The 18,590-nt window shown below is 37.0% G+C and overlaps 1 protein-coding gene across 2 annotated transcripts in view; it reads right to left on the reverse strand.

Annotated features, from left to right (window-relative positions):
- PARG (poly(ADP-ribose) glycohydrolase) overlaps nucleotides 1-18,590 on the reverse strand; it is a 59,300-nt gene that overhangs the window by 8,784 nt on the left and 31,926 nt on the right. For both annotated transcript variants that reach the window (XM_057371387.1, XM_057371386.1), the window contains exons 10-15: nucleotides 12,905-12,984; nucleotides 10,401-10,461; nucleotides 9,690-9,765; nucleotides 7,359-7,506; nucleotides 2,304-2,382; nucleotides 1,398-1,506 (exon numbers count right to left, since the gene is read on the reverse strand). In XM_057371387.1, coding sequence (XP_057227370.1) covers nucleotides 1,398-1,506; nucleotides 2,304-2,382; nucleotides 7,359-7,506; nucleotides 9,690-9,765; nucleotides 10,401-10,461; nucleotides 12,905-12,984 — 553 coding nt within the window. The remainder of the gene's footprint in view (nucleotides 1-1,397; nucleotides 1,507-2,303; nucleotides 2,383-7,358; nucleotides 7,507-9,689; nucleotides 9,766-10,400; nucleotides 10,462-12,904; nucleotides 12,985-18,590) is intronic.

The following is an 18,590-nucleotide window of genomic DNA, read 5'->3' on the forward strand; positions in this document are numbered from 1 at the left end:
AGCAGCAAAACAAAAAGAAAAACAAATRACAGGAAAACCTCAGTTATGCAGATGATAAAGCACCTGCCACAGCTTGGGAAATGGTTCCAAATATTACACAGCACATAATCCAGGGCAGAGACCAAGGACTGGGAAACATCTCTGATATCTTATTTTAGGACAAGATCCCAAATTAGGGATGACAGAGAAGACAGTAAAAAGACACCCACCACAGTTCCAGCTTCCCCTGTCAAAGAGCTCTTCAGCCTGGAAACTTTGATATGTGAGATTACCAAGGACCACAGTCACTGCAAAGTGCAGTTTTGTACACACACAGCTGACTTAGGGCAGTTTCAAGGACTGACAATTTTGAATATATGATGATAATGATTAACAATATGCACAAATCATTAGTAAGAAGTGTGCTGGTTTTGAATGTCAGCCTAAAAGTTTTGTTTAAAAAGGATTAAAACTGGCCTGCTTGTCAGTCTTCTGAAGTCTGTAAGCTCTAACTGGCATGTATATACACATATGCAGTTGCAACAGCCCTTACAATTACTGTTAGAATAAAGGGGATTTATGAACTGCTGGATCTGATCTCAAGAAGACATCAATTTAGGAAAAGGCAAACTCTCGGGCACTATGTCAAGAGCAAGGAAGAAAGGTGGAAGAAAAGAAAGTGGCACCATATTGATGAACTGCCCAACGTTAAAACATGAGGCACCTCCTTTTCCACCTTAACTGCACAGCTGAGTAGGATTCAACAGCACAAGTCATAAGGAAAGAACTCATAATTTAGAATCACAGAMTAGCTTCAGTTGGAAGGAACCTTACATATCACCTTGCCAAGAGCTGGGAAGCCATTCACTAGGTCAGGTTGTTCAGCGCCCCACCCATCCGGGGACTGAACACTACCAGGGATGGGATATTCACAGCTTTTCCCTTGGCAACCTGTTCCAGTGCCTCACCACCCTCACAGAAAAGAATTTCTTCCTAATATCTAATTTAAACCTGTCCCCTGTCAGTTTAAAAACACTGGCTCCTTGTACTGTCACTGTCTGCCCATATAAAAAGTCCCTCTCACTTCTTTTTATAAGCCACTTCAAGTACTGGATGGATAAAAGAATGGCTCCCTGAAGCCTTCTCTTCTCCCTGATGAACAAATCTCAGCCTGTCATTTAGAAGCAGGACAGGGAAGAGTTAACAAAATGTATATCCAAGTTGCATTTATATTTGTGAATGCACATCAAAGGATAAGAAACATATTTGACAATCTTTTGCTTTAACATTGGACAGCAAAAACCTGTCATATGAGACACAACAATGCAAGAATTTCTTTAGATAAAGACAATCATAYAAAAATATTTGAAAAGGTTCTATAAATATTATACTGCAAGCTGTAGTAACAAGTTACTGGCCTTGTTGAGCTCTCTTCTAATTTTCTCTGGACCAAACTGATCAAGGAAACGTCTGAAATGAAATGCATCTATAGCAACAATTTCAGTGTAGCGGCGCTGCCATTCATCCCTAAAATTGGAGGGGAGAAAAGTAGATGACATTAGTTGTTTCATATCAGCCATATAACCCTGATTCAAAATGAGCAATTCCCTGCAGAGCTTCTCTGTTAGAAGTAGCTGAAAAGGTGAACTCATAACAGACAATGGAGCCCTTTTTCTTTGGGGGTTGGGAATGAAAGCATAATCAGAAATGAGACAGACCTCCCCATAAATTTAGAAATACTTTGGCTAGACTTTGGGCTGGAACGTGAAACAAATCTAATCACACAGAACTATTTATCAAGTACATAAGAACACTGCAAGGTCAGTGTTCCTCTGTCTTCCTCCAACATTTAAATGAGAGTACACTGTGTATGTTTCTATACCAAATGAATAATTTTGTGTATATACTCTAATGACATCGCTGGAGAAATAAACTCAAGAGCTCAGAGCTTGCTGCTCTGATTCATGGTATTGATTCTCATTTTGCCACACATCACTGTGGCATCCGAGGCATTGTCAAATTTCTTATGACACTGCAAACCACAGTTCAGTCAGTATCTTAACCAAAATGTGCATTAAATACATATATCTCTAAACTGTAAAAGATGGTTTAAAAACTGACATAGAGGCAGGTACCACTTACTAGCATTAGTATGGCATTACCAATATGATATAACTTTCTTAGCTTGTTGGCTCTACTGAATGGAAMAACATCAAGCAAGTATCTTATTAAGGCAAGTGCTAGAAAATACTTAAAAGTACCAAGTTTTCAAGTTTCTAACATATATTTATTCCTTCACTTAAAATACTTATGTGGAACTTTACCTGGGAGTCTTATCTTCATGGCTCCTTGACCACCGGTAAGTCTCTGCATAGCCTGTGTACTCACTGTACTGCTCAGTACCTGAAACAAATGATTTTCCAGATTACATACAAAATATGCACGTATTTTTTTCACTTGGCCAATCTTTGATAGGAATCACTGCTTCTCCAAATGAACACGCAGCTCTCAGAGGCAATGGGAAACACAGAATTTGTATTTGCACCACAAATACAAGATTTCTTTGTAAAGCTCCTTTTCCCACAGGTGAGGAGCAGTGCCCACCACAAAACATTATGAGTGCAGATCTACATATGCTGCCCAGTATATTACRAGAAGTGGTCAGCACCAACAAACTACCTCTGAAAAAGCACAAAGACCCAAAACCCCACAGTCTGGAATATTCTTGGCTGCTCTTAAAAAGATCCAACAGGATATCTTGGCAAGTATTAAAGGCTGTCAGAAAGCAGCTCCTCAAGGCCACCAGTAATTTTAGCTATATACTATACTACAGCTATACCAACTCCTTTTCAAAGGTTTATCCCAARACCAAGAAGGAGCACATCTTAACCAAGAACAAGGATCATAAMCTTTCTAAAAGGCTGCCTTTCACCTCATTTCACAGAGCTTCAGCACCTTGCTTCAAAACCTGGGGACTGCACAAATGCTTCATAAAAACACTCCTGAAGTAATGCCACAGCAAAATCACACCCTTTCCCCYTGTTCTGATCTCACAACAGATGAGTTTCAGGAGTAATCACAGAAAAGTCTGGGTTGGAAGGGACACACAACGATCATGGAGTCCAACTCTTCAGTGAATCAACAACCTTGGTGTTATTGGCACCATGCTCTGACCAGCTGAGCTGGCTTTTTGGGGTCATASAGGTATAGTTTGGCAAAAGCATAAACAGTAAGAGTAAGATAAGAACTGTTAGGCAACCCTTTAATTTGTGACACCAGTTATGCCTATAAATAGAACGGGAAAAATCAGGTTATAAAGAAATGCAAGCTGACAGCACARAACATCTGATTACTAAGACAGAAGTACTGCCTAACTATTGCAYAGATCAGCAGTACCCTGAGAATACAAAAGTTTGAATTTAATCTAAGTTTTCCAACCTGTAAATAAAAATGAAATTGAACAATCCAAACCATGAAACTACTAAATCTCACTGACAAGGGAATTTGGATGTTTACCTCCAGTAGTCTCAAGCATAGGAAACAAGCTGTTAAAAACCGTTTAAAATGATCCATATACATCAAGATATTTTCCCCATTTACCCAYATTAATTTTAACTGACAAGACTTATCAATGCTCATTTAACTCATCTGCCCTGTTATCCASTCATTATTTATTAGTCTACAAGACGAATCATTCTGAGAGCATAGAAATCTCACTCAAGGCTATTTTGAAAAGTTGCTATGCAAAATGAGTGGGATGGTAAGAGATTCCTCACCGAGAGTTCACTTCCTGATAAAAAAACATCTCAAAAATGTGGATGACAGGGTATGCCTACCCTGTATTCACACACATCCATGCCCTCAAACAAAGGACAACCACAAACAGCTTCCATATTCAGAAATCAGCCTTCTAATTGAATTGCAGGCTATCAGCTTTCACCAAGACTTTTCCTGACAAGAGTCAAATTCAGTTCTCTTGATATGATTATTAAAAGTGCCCAAGCACAGAGTAAAAAAAGACAGACAAGGGAAGTATGTGACTCTTCTGAGAGATCTGTTTAGAGGACAACCTAGCAAAACTTCCCACTTCAAAAAGGAAGCATTTTCTTTGGTGCCTAACATGTGGAAAGAAAAGTCTAGGTCATCAAGATATTGATGACAACCAGGATAGATTAAATGATAGTAATTTAATTAAGTCAAAATATTAAGCTGGCTTTTCCAAGGTTCATTGTTTTCATTAATTTTTATGGAAGYATAGCATCTGACAACAAAAGCACCAGGAAACAAACAAGCAAATACACAAACACACACACACACATATATCTATAAAAAAATCAATAATGGAGAAACAAAAAAAAAATATCACACAAACACTAAAGTCATGTCCCAGAAACCCAAAGTTAATGAAAATCAATGAGTTCTTATAAGTGAAGCTCTAAAAATTTGTCAGACAAAAACAATTACTTCACTGGCAATACTTTTGCCGGCGAATATAAACTTCTGTTGCTGGGAGAACAGAAGCAGTATGGGATAAGCTGGATACATTAATGTTTCTGGTGAATCATTTTTCCTCCCATTAAAAAAAATAAAGAGGTAAGAAAAGGCAAACCACAAATAAAGTTCCACCAGAACTTTCAAAACAAGCTACAAAAACTAGAAAAGCCTACCTAAAGTCAAAATAACATATGTACAAAAGCATTCAAAAATCCATGTTTTGTGAGACTTGTAAAAGTTACAGCACCAGACAAAAAGTGAAATTGCCAAGTATTGGTATTTATGGGACCTTACTAACTTAGATTTGCAATTATTACTAAAAATAAATGTATCCTTTTCAGACTCCACAGTCTAACTCCATATTTGCATATGATCTGTGCAGCACTACAATGTTCCCAGGCATTGGGAAAAACCCCACCATAGTGCTCCTCTAGTTCTAATGAACTAGAAATTATAAYCCTGCAGAGGCACTGAATCAAAAGCACATATGAAAAATTGCAAGGGTATAGTTTTGTAGTCACCAACATAAAGGCACAATTAGTGCCAAAAGTAAGGAGAAGGTCCTTCTTTCTCTTTCAATCAGATCTTCCAAACCTTATCTTGCACCACCATTAGTCTTTGGCTCTCCCAACACTGGCACAATCAGCCTGATAAATCCAGCTGAAAAACAATTTTGCCCTCTAAATAAATTTTCAACAAAGCCAATTATCTCATCTCATTTACTGCCTGGCTAATGTGGTCAGAATCTCCAAAACTGCCCTGCTAACATGTGGTGCAGACTGRCCATTGATAGATCTGTAAATTTAAAGCAAACACAGAACACAGCTTCATATGTTCTTAACGCAGCCCGAGTATGTGTGAGCTCAAACAGGGGGAAAAAAAGAAAAAATATCTGAATGAAAAATAATCCCACTTATTCACAGCTCTACCAGAAATGCAGCTGTGGGAATCTCTGGTGTTGCTGCTGACATTTCTGCAGGGAGATGTCTGTGCTGAAGAACTCGACTGTTTGCATGACCAGTTCCATAGCCATTAYAGCAGTGATCTTAGCCAGATGCTGTGCAATCACAACCAATTTAATTTATCTCCCAATTTCTTGGACTCCTCTGCAAATTTAAGCTACACAGTTATACCCATTAGGCCGCTGAGTCAAGATGCATCACAAAGAATGTAATTAATCAAGAGGATCGTGACATAGAGGAGACTTGGCTAAGAACCAAGGTGGAAGAGCTCCAGGGATTAAACAAAAATGATGGAATGGATATTTCCATTAGAGAAGAGCACCATATCTCAAATACTAATTGCAAAACACTGAAGTACTCAAGAAAAGGAAAATGTTGCTGCAGTGAATAAACATTCTCACCTTTACTTGTCCATGCCAAATCACCATTTTTGTTTGCAGGGAAATGGAAGGAAGTTGTTCAAAACACTAATTTAGTGTTCCCCCCCCAATCAATTATTATCCAGACTAATAGCTGTGCTCTGTTTTTACCCTTCCCAAAAAAGTCTATCCGAGAGGACAGTCCTTAAAATATGTTAATAAAACATCATATCCAAAATACAGAAATCTCTGATGGCCAAGAATCTTGTTCTGACTCATTTTTTTTTTTTAAATGCAACCACAAAAGCCAATTTATCAAAAACTTTTCACAGAAAAGGCATTAATTCTGGCAGGATGGAAAAACAAAATAAAACACTGTCTTAAAAAGATTATCAAGTATAAGACTGAAAACAAAAGATGCTCTGCCCAGTAGAATCAATAACTCAGGACAAAGTGAGACCTRCAAGATTTAAGCTCAAATTTCTACTCTGTATGTGAAAGAAAGAAGTGCTATAGATGRATTTTGCCAAGAAATGTGTGTTCTAATGCCTATAGAAATTCCTGACTTTTGAGACAGCTCAGGTAACTACAAGAGACATTTTTACTAGAGCAGATTGAAAAATATAAACATATTCTATTATAATAGTTACCCATAGGACCACTCTGATCATATATTTTTTCTTTATAGTTTCTGTTTAGTGTGAATAAAGTAGTATTATAGCATCATTTTATTTCTTCAGTCATGAAAAATGCTTGCTCGTGTACAAAATCAAGACATAGGGCTGCTCCAGTTCTTAACAGTGACATTTGGTCTAAGTTTTGATCCAATGGATACTAAAACRTTCCAAGCTGAGAGAGTGGGAAGCAAAAGAAAAAACCTTTTTAGCTAAATTCTGGACAGCCAGAACATCTCCATACACAACCCCTCAGCGACACACTGAAGCAGGTAGTTTTTGATGTGATTAGGAACCCATAAGTAACTTACAAGTAACACAAACACCTATGTGGWACTTACAAGATGAAAATTCTTAAGATACACTCCTAACTTTCCACCCTTTTCTAATGGATGTTGATTTTCTACTCTTCCACTTCCTCCCTTTTTAGGTAATCAGAAGATAGTTCCTCTTCGTAAGAGTGTTCAAACCCACTGATCTTATCAAATATTACAAATTCCAGAGAGGAACAAAAATCCCCCATCCTTTAACATAACCTGCAGATACCTGGGGCCACCTAATAGCTGGAAATTGTGGCTGTTACCTATATTTCCCAACAGCATTCTTTAGTTAAACACACCAAGTCCTCAAACACATTTAACACCGGATAAAAGAAGACTTTCTGCTTGCTTTAGTTTTTTTTTGCTTCTTTCACAAATCATCTATGGAACAGTGTCCCTGTGGTGTTAAGAGGTGGGATGAAGTAGAAAGCTCTTTGTCAAATGAGTACCGATATTTTTTCCTTTATTTTTTATCCTTGCAGCATTTAAACATACTAAATTTCAACTTGAAATGTATTTTGCATATATAAAACCAGAATTAGATGTGAAACATTTTCTGCAGAGACTAACCTGTGATGATAAGACATTCATTGTGATCCAAGACTTCAGTGATGAGCCTTGATACAATCAGTTCTGGATTGATTAAAAACCGAATTTCTTCTTGTACTAGTCCTGCCCCAGTCACACCACCTCCAACAAAACGGTTTGCAAAATCAACCTAACAAAAATACATTCAGGAGGATTAAGAGATAAGGAAAAAAACCACCCTTTCATTTACCAAGGTAAATAAAACCCTGCACAAATTTCAATTGTTCTGTTGAAATCTGCTGCTACCGCCTAAAACTACAAGCAGAGGGAATGATAAACATGATCATGCCTTTCATTTGACTTCTCAGAAAACTTAAGACAAGTGAGACATTACACAGCAAAAGAAATTTTGCATTTCAAATGCTCCAAATCAAAGTTTTGTGAGTTTCCCTTGAAGAGGTACATATTTCAGAACATATTTCAGTAAATGTGRGAGATGAAAACAGCACTCTTTTTGGGGACATTGAAAAATAGCTAGGTTGTCCTTTGAAAAGCATTCTGCCTCAACTGTCTACACCGAAGCACATTTAAATTAGCAGTGCCCCGTAACAGTTCTATACCCAAAAAACCCTCTTACAAATTCTCCTTGAAATGTACAAACAATCTCTTTAAAATTCTCCTTGAAAGGGACTTGAGCAAGGCAAATCATTTGACTCTAAATGTTTCTGCTTGAAATAGAGAAGCTCTGGACTTTTTTTTGCTGCAATAGTACATATTTTGCAAATGATATTTTCATACAGACAATGATTTGAAAAGGAGTTTGTTTATTCAATAAAGTAATTACTATTCACTTCAATTAACTGCCCATATAAATTTATCATTTTAATTTTAAAAAGTTACTCCATCTTTCAATCCTGTTAGCTTCTTACTGGTTTTTACTTAGATAGCTGATGAGAGCACAGGTACAGAGMAGGACAGAAGTTGCTGGGGTGACATGAACACCTGTGTAGATCACAAACTGACCCAGGAGGCAGARCCCAAAGCACACCAAGAGCCAGCCACTACAGCAGCATGTGCTCCTTTAGTCTATCCTGGAAATACCAACACACTTTAGCTGTTTAAGATTTGCTGAACTTGACTATGACAAAAAATGTTCAATGCAAGCCACTCCAAAGTTCAGTGCACCAGGGCCCCAAAGCACTGGAACTGTGCTCAGTAGTGTCCCCTCAGGCCCCATCCCTGTCCCCAAACAAACACCCACCCTGTCCTGGACCTCACYTGGGACACATCACACACAGGGACATGCTCAGCCCTTTGCTCTGCTGATGCCCACGTGCTCACCAAATGGCTCTCACTGTCCTTGGTGCCCTCACTCACCACCTTGCCTCTGTCTGATGGCACCAGCCAGGCACTGTTATTGTCACCACCCTGCCCACTGAGGCTGGGGTCCCTGTGGATTCCTGCATTGTCCTGCCTTGGTCATCCTGCCCCTGCTGGAGTGACTGCACTTCATCTGAGCAGAGGTGTTTTGTTTGATAAGACTTGAAACAGCCAGGAGGAAAAATATCAGTATCCTAGGTAATACTCACTTTTAGAGAGTGAAACAAAAGTGGTCATTACTGAGCCATTGCTGAGTTCTTAATAATTTCAGCCCACACATTCAACTCAAGTTTCAAAAAGTTATGAGACATTTTMAAATCTGAGCAAAAAGCATCCCAGAAAAAAAAATCTTCTTAGTCTCCCTCCTCCTCTTCCAATTAGGTACTTGACCCTAGCTAAAAAAGTTCTGCTTTTTACCCTTTTTTTCTGGTAAAACAATTCTAGAAAGCAGACTTCTTTTTCAAAGAAAAACAGAAAGCAAACTAATGTGAAAACTCAAACATGTTCCTCCCTATAGATATGGACAGGACATCCTCCTTATGAATTTCTTTTGCTGACTGCCTCCCAGACTGAAACAATGATGCTGGCAGCAGCAAGAAAGTCTCCTGGAGCACTGACCTGGTCACCGTCTGGGGCACAAGAATAATTTTTTTAAAATAAACTGAAACCCTTGACAAGTCATCAGGATCACAGCCTGAATCTTTTGTCTTGTCAATCTTTGATCCTGGCTTGAACCAGAAGACCTGAAGCTGTCCAGGACTTGTGATTTTCTGTCAGCCCTTTCTGTAACAGGTACATGTGCTACCTAGATGAGCTGGGGAACATTGACAGTACTAAGACTGCCCAAGGAATTAATTGTGATGGGGTTTTTCAGGCTGCATAACATCTTGTCATTAAAGTCAATTGAGGATAAACAAATAASTTTGTTAAGCTGGCAGACCATGAAAGTATGACAAAAACATGMAAGCCACAGTAACTGTTATATGCACTTACCTGCAGCATACCTTGTCCATTGCTTTCGATGGTGCCTTCATAGGTGACATGCAATCTAGAGAGCTTTTTCTGAGATCTACCATTGAGGACAAATATTGCACAGAAAGGATAATTTCAGAACCCCCACACAAAACCATTTATTTTAAAACAAAACTCACTCAAACCCAAACTGCTTACACACCTTAAACAGAAGGTATTTAAGAAAAACCAACAAAACCCCTGATGGATTAAAGAAATTTTTTTTGCCTTGCAGAAACAATTTGGAAAAGTTTAACACAGTCATTTGCTCAGTTTCTCCACCTTTCACCATAAAACCCCCAATCTGAAATTGAAGTTCTAAATTTTTCTTGTTCCACATTAACTCGCTAACCAGCAATAAAGCTGCAATACCTGTGTTCACGCTGGTTATCACCCATACTTCATTGTATTTCCTCTCATTTCTTAAGTCAAGTCATCCCTCTCTTTTTTCCCCCACTCAAGCAACAGCACCAAAGATATGCTACTGTTTTCAAACTTCAACCAAGACTTGTTTGCTTTACAGAYAAACAGGGGAAAACTCACGACACAAACTACTTATGTCAATTTATCCACTTCCCTCTGTATTTCTTTCTGCAACAATCATACTTCCAGACCTGAATCAATTCCAAATGAACTACATTCAGTWATCACGGACTGAAGAAATTTCTGACATTAACAGGACATTTGACTTACCTCTCCCAGTCTGGAAACTCCTGGAGACACTGCCTTGTAAACGTCACCARTCCCGTAGGTTCTACAGGCAAACCAACCCCAAAGGAAAATGTATTAACTGTGGGAGCTTTAGCCCTTAGATTATGTTAACTGGCAAGCTTTGAAAACTACAAACATCWTTCTTGGTAGATTCCAAGAGCTTATATTTCCTCAAGAGTGACTCTGAATGTTCCCCTGACAGCCCATGCTCAAATTGAAGGCAAGTGACATTTACTTCCCTTCCCACTTTGCAGTCTGAGTATTTCAGTTTTCCCAGTTTGAGTATTTTAGTTTTTCCAGATCTAGARAAAACTGTTTCTCAGGTAATTTTCACTTTAACAACACTAAACATTACTAGAAAGACACAGTAGTTGAAGTAAAATGTGGTGCTTTAGAGAAAGAGMTTGTGAACCTTTAAAATCAACAACTGTTCAATGTCAACAGACAATCCAGAGTATTCTACCTATGGATGGATGAAGTAGCAGCTCATATTGCCAAGAAAGTCCAATTATGTCAATAAGGATGCAGTGTTAGCAGATTCCAAATCAAGCAGTTTTTAGCCCTGCCAGGATGCCAGTGAAATTCACTGTATTCCAACTGAGAAAAGATTCCTGCCCTCAAGGGGAAAAAGAGGAGATCTGGCACATTGCAGGAAGGATACAGCATCATCTTTTCTCCTTATTTTACTCAAAATAGTTCAGTTTTGCAACAAAAAGAAAATATCAACCTTTTATTAGGTGAGATAATCGTCATGCAAATTTCAATTAAGACTTAATTCTCTGCTACAGTAAGTCTGCTGTGTTGATTTGTGAAAACATTCAGAACAGCATGTAAAGCACAAACACATCCTTCTAAAAAACTCTTAAATGGTCCCACATTCTTAAATTTAGGTAAAAAAAGGGTTGCTTTCCCTGAAAAAAAGTGCACAGCTTTCAAGTACAGTAATCAAGGGCACTTTCACAAGGGAATTCTGGTATCATTTGCTGTATTTTACAAATCAAGCATTCACCTTTTGAGCACAAAGTCTTCAATCTCCACTGTGTTCTTTTACAGAGAATTCAATCATTATTTACAATAAAAAGAGTTGCAGAATTATTACAGTAATTTATAGAGCTAACTTACTTCAGCCTTACTAATTCCTGGGACAAAACAAGAATAAAAACTCGGGTATTCTAAAGGTATGATAGGAATTTCTAACTTAAGAAAAGAGCATTCAGGAAYCTCATTAAATATAATTTGAAGTTATAACGTTAGGAAATCTAGTATGGCAGTTTCATAATGCACATACCCATCAGGTTTCCTGTGCACAGGGGGTCAGGGACAGCTGCCAAAATTTAGGATTTGGTTTGCACAAAACCATCATTATTCCAGTATTAAAAAAGCCAGTATACCACATCTCTTCTCAGTCCCACATATAGATTGCAAGCTACTTTTTACCTCAGATATTAACTCCTTGCCTGAAGTCTGACAGCTGAAATAGGATATAGCTGCATTTACTTTGTGGTGAATTAAAATAGTAAACTGACGATGGTCTGAACCAAGTAAGGGGCTTCTATATTCAACAGTTTAAACCTGCCTTTCTTTWAAAACAAACCCTTCTGAGAATGTAAGTTAATAGTAAAATGCTGACATTTAAAAAACTCCTTTTAAAAGATTACTATAAGGGTATTGCTGCAGCTCTGATGTATGCTACTGCAGTAAAATCTCTTTCTCCCCAAAAATGCAATATACAAGCTATGACAGTTATCACAAAACCAAAAAATCTGTTTTTGAAAGCCTATGCAGATGTTGAAATTTGTAGTAATAACGGAAGATCTGACTATGCACTAAATTCTCCAAGAACAGGAGATATCTCATGTCTTGCTATCGTTTTTTTATTTGAACTGGGCAAACCTAGAAACAGTTTTGCTTTGGAACAATAAAAAGGAAAAACGTGAAATATCAACACAAGAAGTGGAAAATCCCTCAAAACTGCACACATTATAAATAAAGATTAAAGATGCATTCTGCAGGAAATCTGAAGCTTGACTCAAAATCTTTAAGCCTGTGATTTTAATGACTGTATATGGTGCTAACTCCCTCTACATCCTCACTGTTATGTGGTGAGGCAAATGGTTGCACATATTACAAGCGTTGTGTATATATGTTTATATTTACACATCTACATGATACACACACTTTTTTAATATATATATATATGGGGCTAAATAGATTTCTCTGCATTTTACACGCACCCCATATATACACACATACATATTTATAGATATTTATCAGAAAAAATGAAACAGAATGAGCTCTGGGCAAAGAATTTGCTTGCATGCATCACACATATGGTAAGAAGTGTCACTAATATGAATATCAGTGTATTTCACAAGCTGGCTTTTATTACATACTTCCATCATGGCTGCATAGCCACTTCTAAATTTAATGGGATTAAATTTTTCATGTATCTGCTTTGCAGCTCAAAAAAAGAATAAAGGATATACTTTTTTCTGTGACTCTTCTAAAATAGCAGAAAAGGGTCTTAAGTTTCTCAGGCTTTCTTGGTGACCTCCCTTCAAAYAATCTGAAAAACATGAAATAAAAGCAAACAATTAGACTTCAGGAATATAGTGCATAGCAATTAGTTCTACTATTAATTGCAATTTGATTTTTTGTAACTATTACACAYAAATTTCATTAGCCCTGCATTTAAGTACTGTACTGTAGAAAGAACATTCTAAACAGTCCCTCCATAATTCAAGATTTTAGGAGTAATGAGTTAATACTGACTTGCYATATTTCTGATGAAGATGACAAATGAATGCCTCTCTCACTTGTACCAATTTTCTAATACCAAGGAATGTTAATTACAGTATGAACATTTTGGAAAGCTAGCCGTTTTATTTGTGAAAGATTAAAAGTGTTTAACAGGCCATTAAGTGACCACGGGGTGAAAACATGCATGTTGAGTACTCAAGATCCAAATATCTTACCCCCCTTTCAGCTCAGTGAGTTGCTCAGAATTAATGTTGCTTTCAAGAGCTGCACTGCATCAGCAGCATTTCTAAAGAAAAGAACCTTTCCCCAACAGAAATGGCTCCATCCACTGGGCTGTTACTGCCATTCTAACAGTCATTTTGTAAAAACCCAAAGCATTAAAAAGAAGGATCCTATTTTTAGCCATTAAGTGAATCTGTTCTTTTAAGGTCAGCTGAAATACTTTTACTGYATCATCTATCTTCCAGCAATTTGAACACACATTACTTAATTTCACTCCCAACAGAGTGACAAGGCATTGTTAYTGGCAACACATAATGGAATTTAACTGGAAGGAAGAACAGCAGTGACTTCAGAAATAATGCCCTATGAATAGAAGTTTACTAAAAGATGTCTGATCCACTGAAAGCCCTGAGGATGTAAGATTCCCCCGAATAAACAGTCTAAGTAAAGGAATGACACAACATTATTCATTTGTTCAACACTGAAATGACAATCTGCCTTTAAAACCAGAGTGCTAGGAGGTGAATTGAACTAGTTTCAGCAAGGAAGTGAACTAATTTTTTTCAGTATTTAAAAATTCTTAAAATTATACAGGTTGAAGAGATCCATTACATCCAAAATCTGTATTAAGTCACAGTGGTTCATTTTATTAACCTGGTATTTGAATAGTGAATCAGGAGTTTAAGAAGGTAAACTCCAGACTTTTACAGTTTATTTTAAAATGGGCCTATATGCAGGTTCTACCAAGGTCTTGAGCTAGCCTAGGTAAAAAGCATCCATAAAAGGAGCTAATGTGTGCATCTGTGTGTAGGTGTTGCCTAAATTACCTCCAACCTCTTATTTGGAAGCCTTGTTTGGTATGAAGCCTTTCAATTGGTTAATTCATCTATCAGCTTGACCATGCCTTTACTAATTTTTTTGCCTCTTTACATCAAAGTGACATCTTGCTTATGTTGTAAACTCTCAGGAGAGAGTTCTTCCTGTCACAAAGGCACTGTGTGATTCAGTATAAACAGAAGGCTGGGCAGGAAAGGTGCAGAACTTGAAAAACTATGCCTGAAGTAAGTCAGATCAAGCTAAAACCAGCCAYATTTGTGAATGCAACAGGAAAAGCAAGTAATATCTACATAACGCAAAAATGGCCTGGTCCTACCCTATTAATTTAACTGAGGACATAACATGGCAAAGTTACAAACCTTTTTAACTTTGAACCTTAGTTCTGAAATAATCAGGCAAAATTAAGAAGAAGGTTTTTTTTTTAAAGCAAATATTTTAAAGAATAAAGCTATATGAAGGCATCACTAAGATATTAAATAAAATTCTTCTTTAAGTGCTGAGACACAGATTCTACCAGAAAAAAACACCCAAAAATCTAAGTAGAAACCATATAATTTCCTGCCAGAACCACCTAGAGCCAAAACCCATTAATTTCAATTAAAGAACTCATCCAAATTAAGTGCACTGTAAATCAAAGGCAAAGCACTGCAAGTCTACTTTCAGGTGAAGAAATTGAAATCTTACTGGCACCTGCATATGTAAGCTGTTCTGCTTTGTACAGGATGTTCCCACTGCCATGCAGGAACTTCAATTTATCAGCTACAGGAGCTGAGAAAGCTTTCAGGACTGATCACCAAACACAGATGTATCTTCATCACTCCAGCCCAGCCAAGGGAGTAGCAATGTTAATCGAATAGAACACCTCCACAGAGATACATTTAAGGACTCGAGGACAGAGATTTTAAAACATAAGGAAGTAGATGTGTGAGCTTTGYGTTTATGACATAGTTAAAGTCATTGGGGTTAAATGAAAAATCTTTCCTAGCAAATATTCAGATACCTAATTGCTCTGAAGATAAATCAATACATGAAAACTAAAATAACAAAAACAGTAAGAACTGATATTGGAAAATGTAAAACAAATGTCAGTAAATGCAGTAAAGTTACAAGGCAGTAGTGCACTTTTTTGCATTAGCATTTTCCTAAAGATTTTGCAGCAGAAAAAGAAGTGCAATCAATATTCTTGGTTTTTACAATCTTGATTGCAAACTCAAAACTGTCATATTTGCAACCAACATTTCCACCTTCTAAAGCTGGAGCCAAAAGCTCTAAAGAACCTGTTCCCAAATCCTTCCATTGCTGACACAAGTGGACTTCAAACCTGCAAGGAACTTCATTGGGTGTGTTGCAAATGATGTAACAGAAAAATTATTTAAGAATATTAAGAGCTCCACAAAAGTGACCTCAGTATGCTCAGAGTATTGGGGAGAATTTGAACCAGTTTAAGTAAACAGTTCCAAAATACATTGTTTCTGATTAAGCTAAAATTAAAATACAGTATTCACTTGTAAAATTAAATTTCCAAGGAGGCAAATTGCTCCCCTGATGTYACTTCAAGAACTGGCTCCAGCAGAAGCCATTACAATCACGTGATTTAATCTCCCAGTTAAATAATTTCATAATGATATTTCCATACCCAGGCTGGGCTTCCTTTGAATGCTTCTTTTCAAATAGGATAAYCATGTCCTTACATTGAATTGGGAACCTATTGTAAGACTCAGAAAGGTGTRCATACTGTAACAATAAGCCAAAATTTGCATTATGGAACATACTTCAAAGAATAATTCCCATTCATAAATCCATGGGTACTCTTTGCAGAAGTGTGGATACACAATTTTGATCCCTACAATTAACCATATGTACTTTTTCCTCAACTACCCCCCGGGCACTAAAAAGTACATTTTTCATCACTACCGGAGTTGAAGACACACTTGTATTGTTTCTTACATTTCAGTGTGATCTCTAAAGATAAYGTAACAACTAAATAGGTACAAAACATTTTACTAAAACCTCATCTTCTCCTACAAATAAAAGAAAGACTTACACAGAAGTCMTATGGATAGATGAATTTCACCCAGGAAAGGGATTGAGCAGGGGGAAAAATGGAAGGTTAAGGCAGAAGTAAAAATACTAAAAAAAYATTTCCTTCGACCTCAACAACAGAGCTAATCACTAAACAGTTTTAGTCAAAGGTATTGGATAACAAAACACGTGGAAAAGAGAATAAACCAAAAATCTTGGGTTTYGTATCTTGCTGCATTTCAAGCCTATGCTTACCTGATGTGTATATATATACATGCAGGGGTAGAAACAACATGCTTAAGTATGTTACTGTCAAACCTGTACTGCCCTCCATACAATTTGAGTAAATGGCTGAGAATCCTCAATTGCTGAACAACCTCAATGGGAAACATTGAAATTTCATGCTGATACACAGCACCCTAAAGGAGAAACCAATATAGTGCTGAATGGTCCAGTAACCTCATCATTTAGGACTGCATTAGCTGCACTGGGGAGCACGTAAGAGGCATCTCTTTCATCTGCCTCCTGCAATTTCCAACCTCTTGGAAAATTAAAGGAAAAGTGGAGTTCCAGGAACAAAAGAGAAATATAAAACTCTTTCAAAACCAGTATCATACTTCAAAACCAGTAATGAAGTATTTTTTGAGTTTTGACTTCCAATACTAAGCATAGCTTATCAAAACACTGTTTCAAAAGGATTCTGTCACGGTATGATTTGACATTTTTTAGTCAATTGTGCTCAAGGCAACCTTAGTCACTTCCACATTAAGGACTGCCTACAGATATCARTGTATCTAAGGTTAAGGAAAGCTGTATGCATTAATGTGCACAGAGCTAGAGAAGATGTAAGATATGGAATTTTGCCATGTAAGATTTAGAATGTGTTTATAATTATATGTGCTTATCACACAATTGCATGGGACAGAGAACAATTTCATTCTCTAATCATATGGAAGCAAACCTGCTAACCATATAGGTATAATTGGAATTACATAATTACCCATATTCTTTCCCTCAAGTATTTTCTGAGAAAACTGTTTTGGTTGRTTTTTAATTGGGTGGGGTTCCCCCCATACAGTAACATATATCTCCCTTTTAAAATGGGAGTTTTAAATCACTAAAGCCTCACTTTAGTGAAAAAGATAGGAGATAGGAACAGTCAAGGACTTTTCATGAAGAATGGAGCTGCAACAAGTGTTTCATTACTATAATTTATGCTTYCCAAGGGAAACAAACTACACAATGTTTAATCCTGCTTACATAGCTGTATTYTGTGAACAGCAATATCCCAGACCCACTCGGGTCTCCAAAATACCCCAGGGTGTGTACAAGCCAATCCAAAAGACTGCAGGATGAAGACATTTTTATGCCATTCATTAAATAAAAAGCATTTTTAAGCAGTGTTTATTTCATCTTTATCTCATCCTTTCTAATTTTTTTGTACGTTTTATACTGTAATATATTACCAAAGTAGCCCATGTGTGTAATTCATAAGTAAATAAATCTGAATACATTGAGGSTGTGATCAAAAAAGTATGGAGACCACTGCCCTAGATAYCTTAAAATACTTAAACATCAATTACACAGTGCAAGATGAAGAAACCATAGCACGGGGCATTCTTACATCCAACTTAAAATATAAACCTGGATTAGAAAATCCCGCAGTCATGGAAAGTAATTGAAGGGAGAATTAGAAGGAAAACTATTCAGAATATCRCRACTTCATTTAATGAAATTTAGACATAATGGAAATCARAAGCAGAATAATCCAAATGAGAAATTCTTTCCTGAGAGATGAAAAGCAGGCAAATGGACCATCCCTCTGACAAAACAAAAGGAAATGCCACTGTCCACATCTCGCACCTTCCTAAAGAAAAAAGAAAAGAGCACAACCTTACAGAAGTCAGGTACAGAACCTCAGTTCTGTGTTTCTGGTTCTTAGTGTGTGCCTCATCCACTTAACATGAATTCTACCTTTCTGTATTAAAACTGCCTTCCTTCTCTCTGCTTATAAAGGATGCAATCCAAATTAAATTTAATTTCTAATTTCCTTCATATCAAGGAGGAGAAAAAAAATCATTCAATATTTCAACATCATGGACAATTTCTTATTTACTGTGATGTGTCATAGGCACAAGCTGTCATTATCTGAGAAGTTATTTAAGAACACTGCACTATTCAACAACCTTATACTGAATTAAAATTTGATATCTAGATTAGATGATGACTTTTAAGATGTGTGCAAACAAAAAAATTGASCAATGTAATTTTGTTGAGAAATCTAGATGCAAAAAACTATCTTTCATCTCAGACACTCCATATACTCACATC

This window comes from Malurus melanocephalus, unplaced genomic scaffold, assembly GCF_030028575.1.
Source record: "Malurus melanocephalus ecotype Western Australia unplaced genomic scaffold, MMel_1.1 scaffold_146, whole genome shotgun sequence".
Classification (NCBI taxonomy): Eukaryota; Metazoa; Chordata; class Aves; order Passeriformes; family Maluridae; genus Malurus; species Malurus melanocephalus.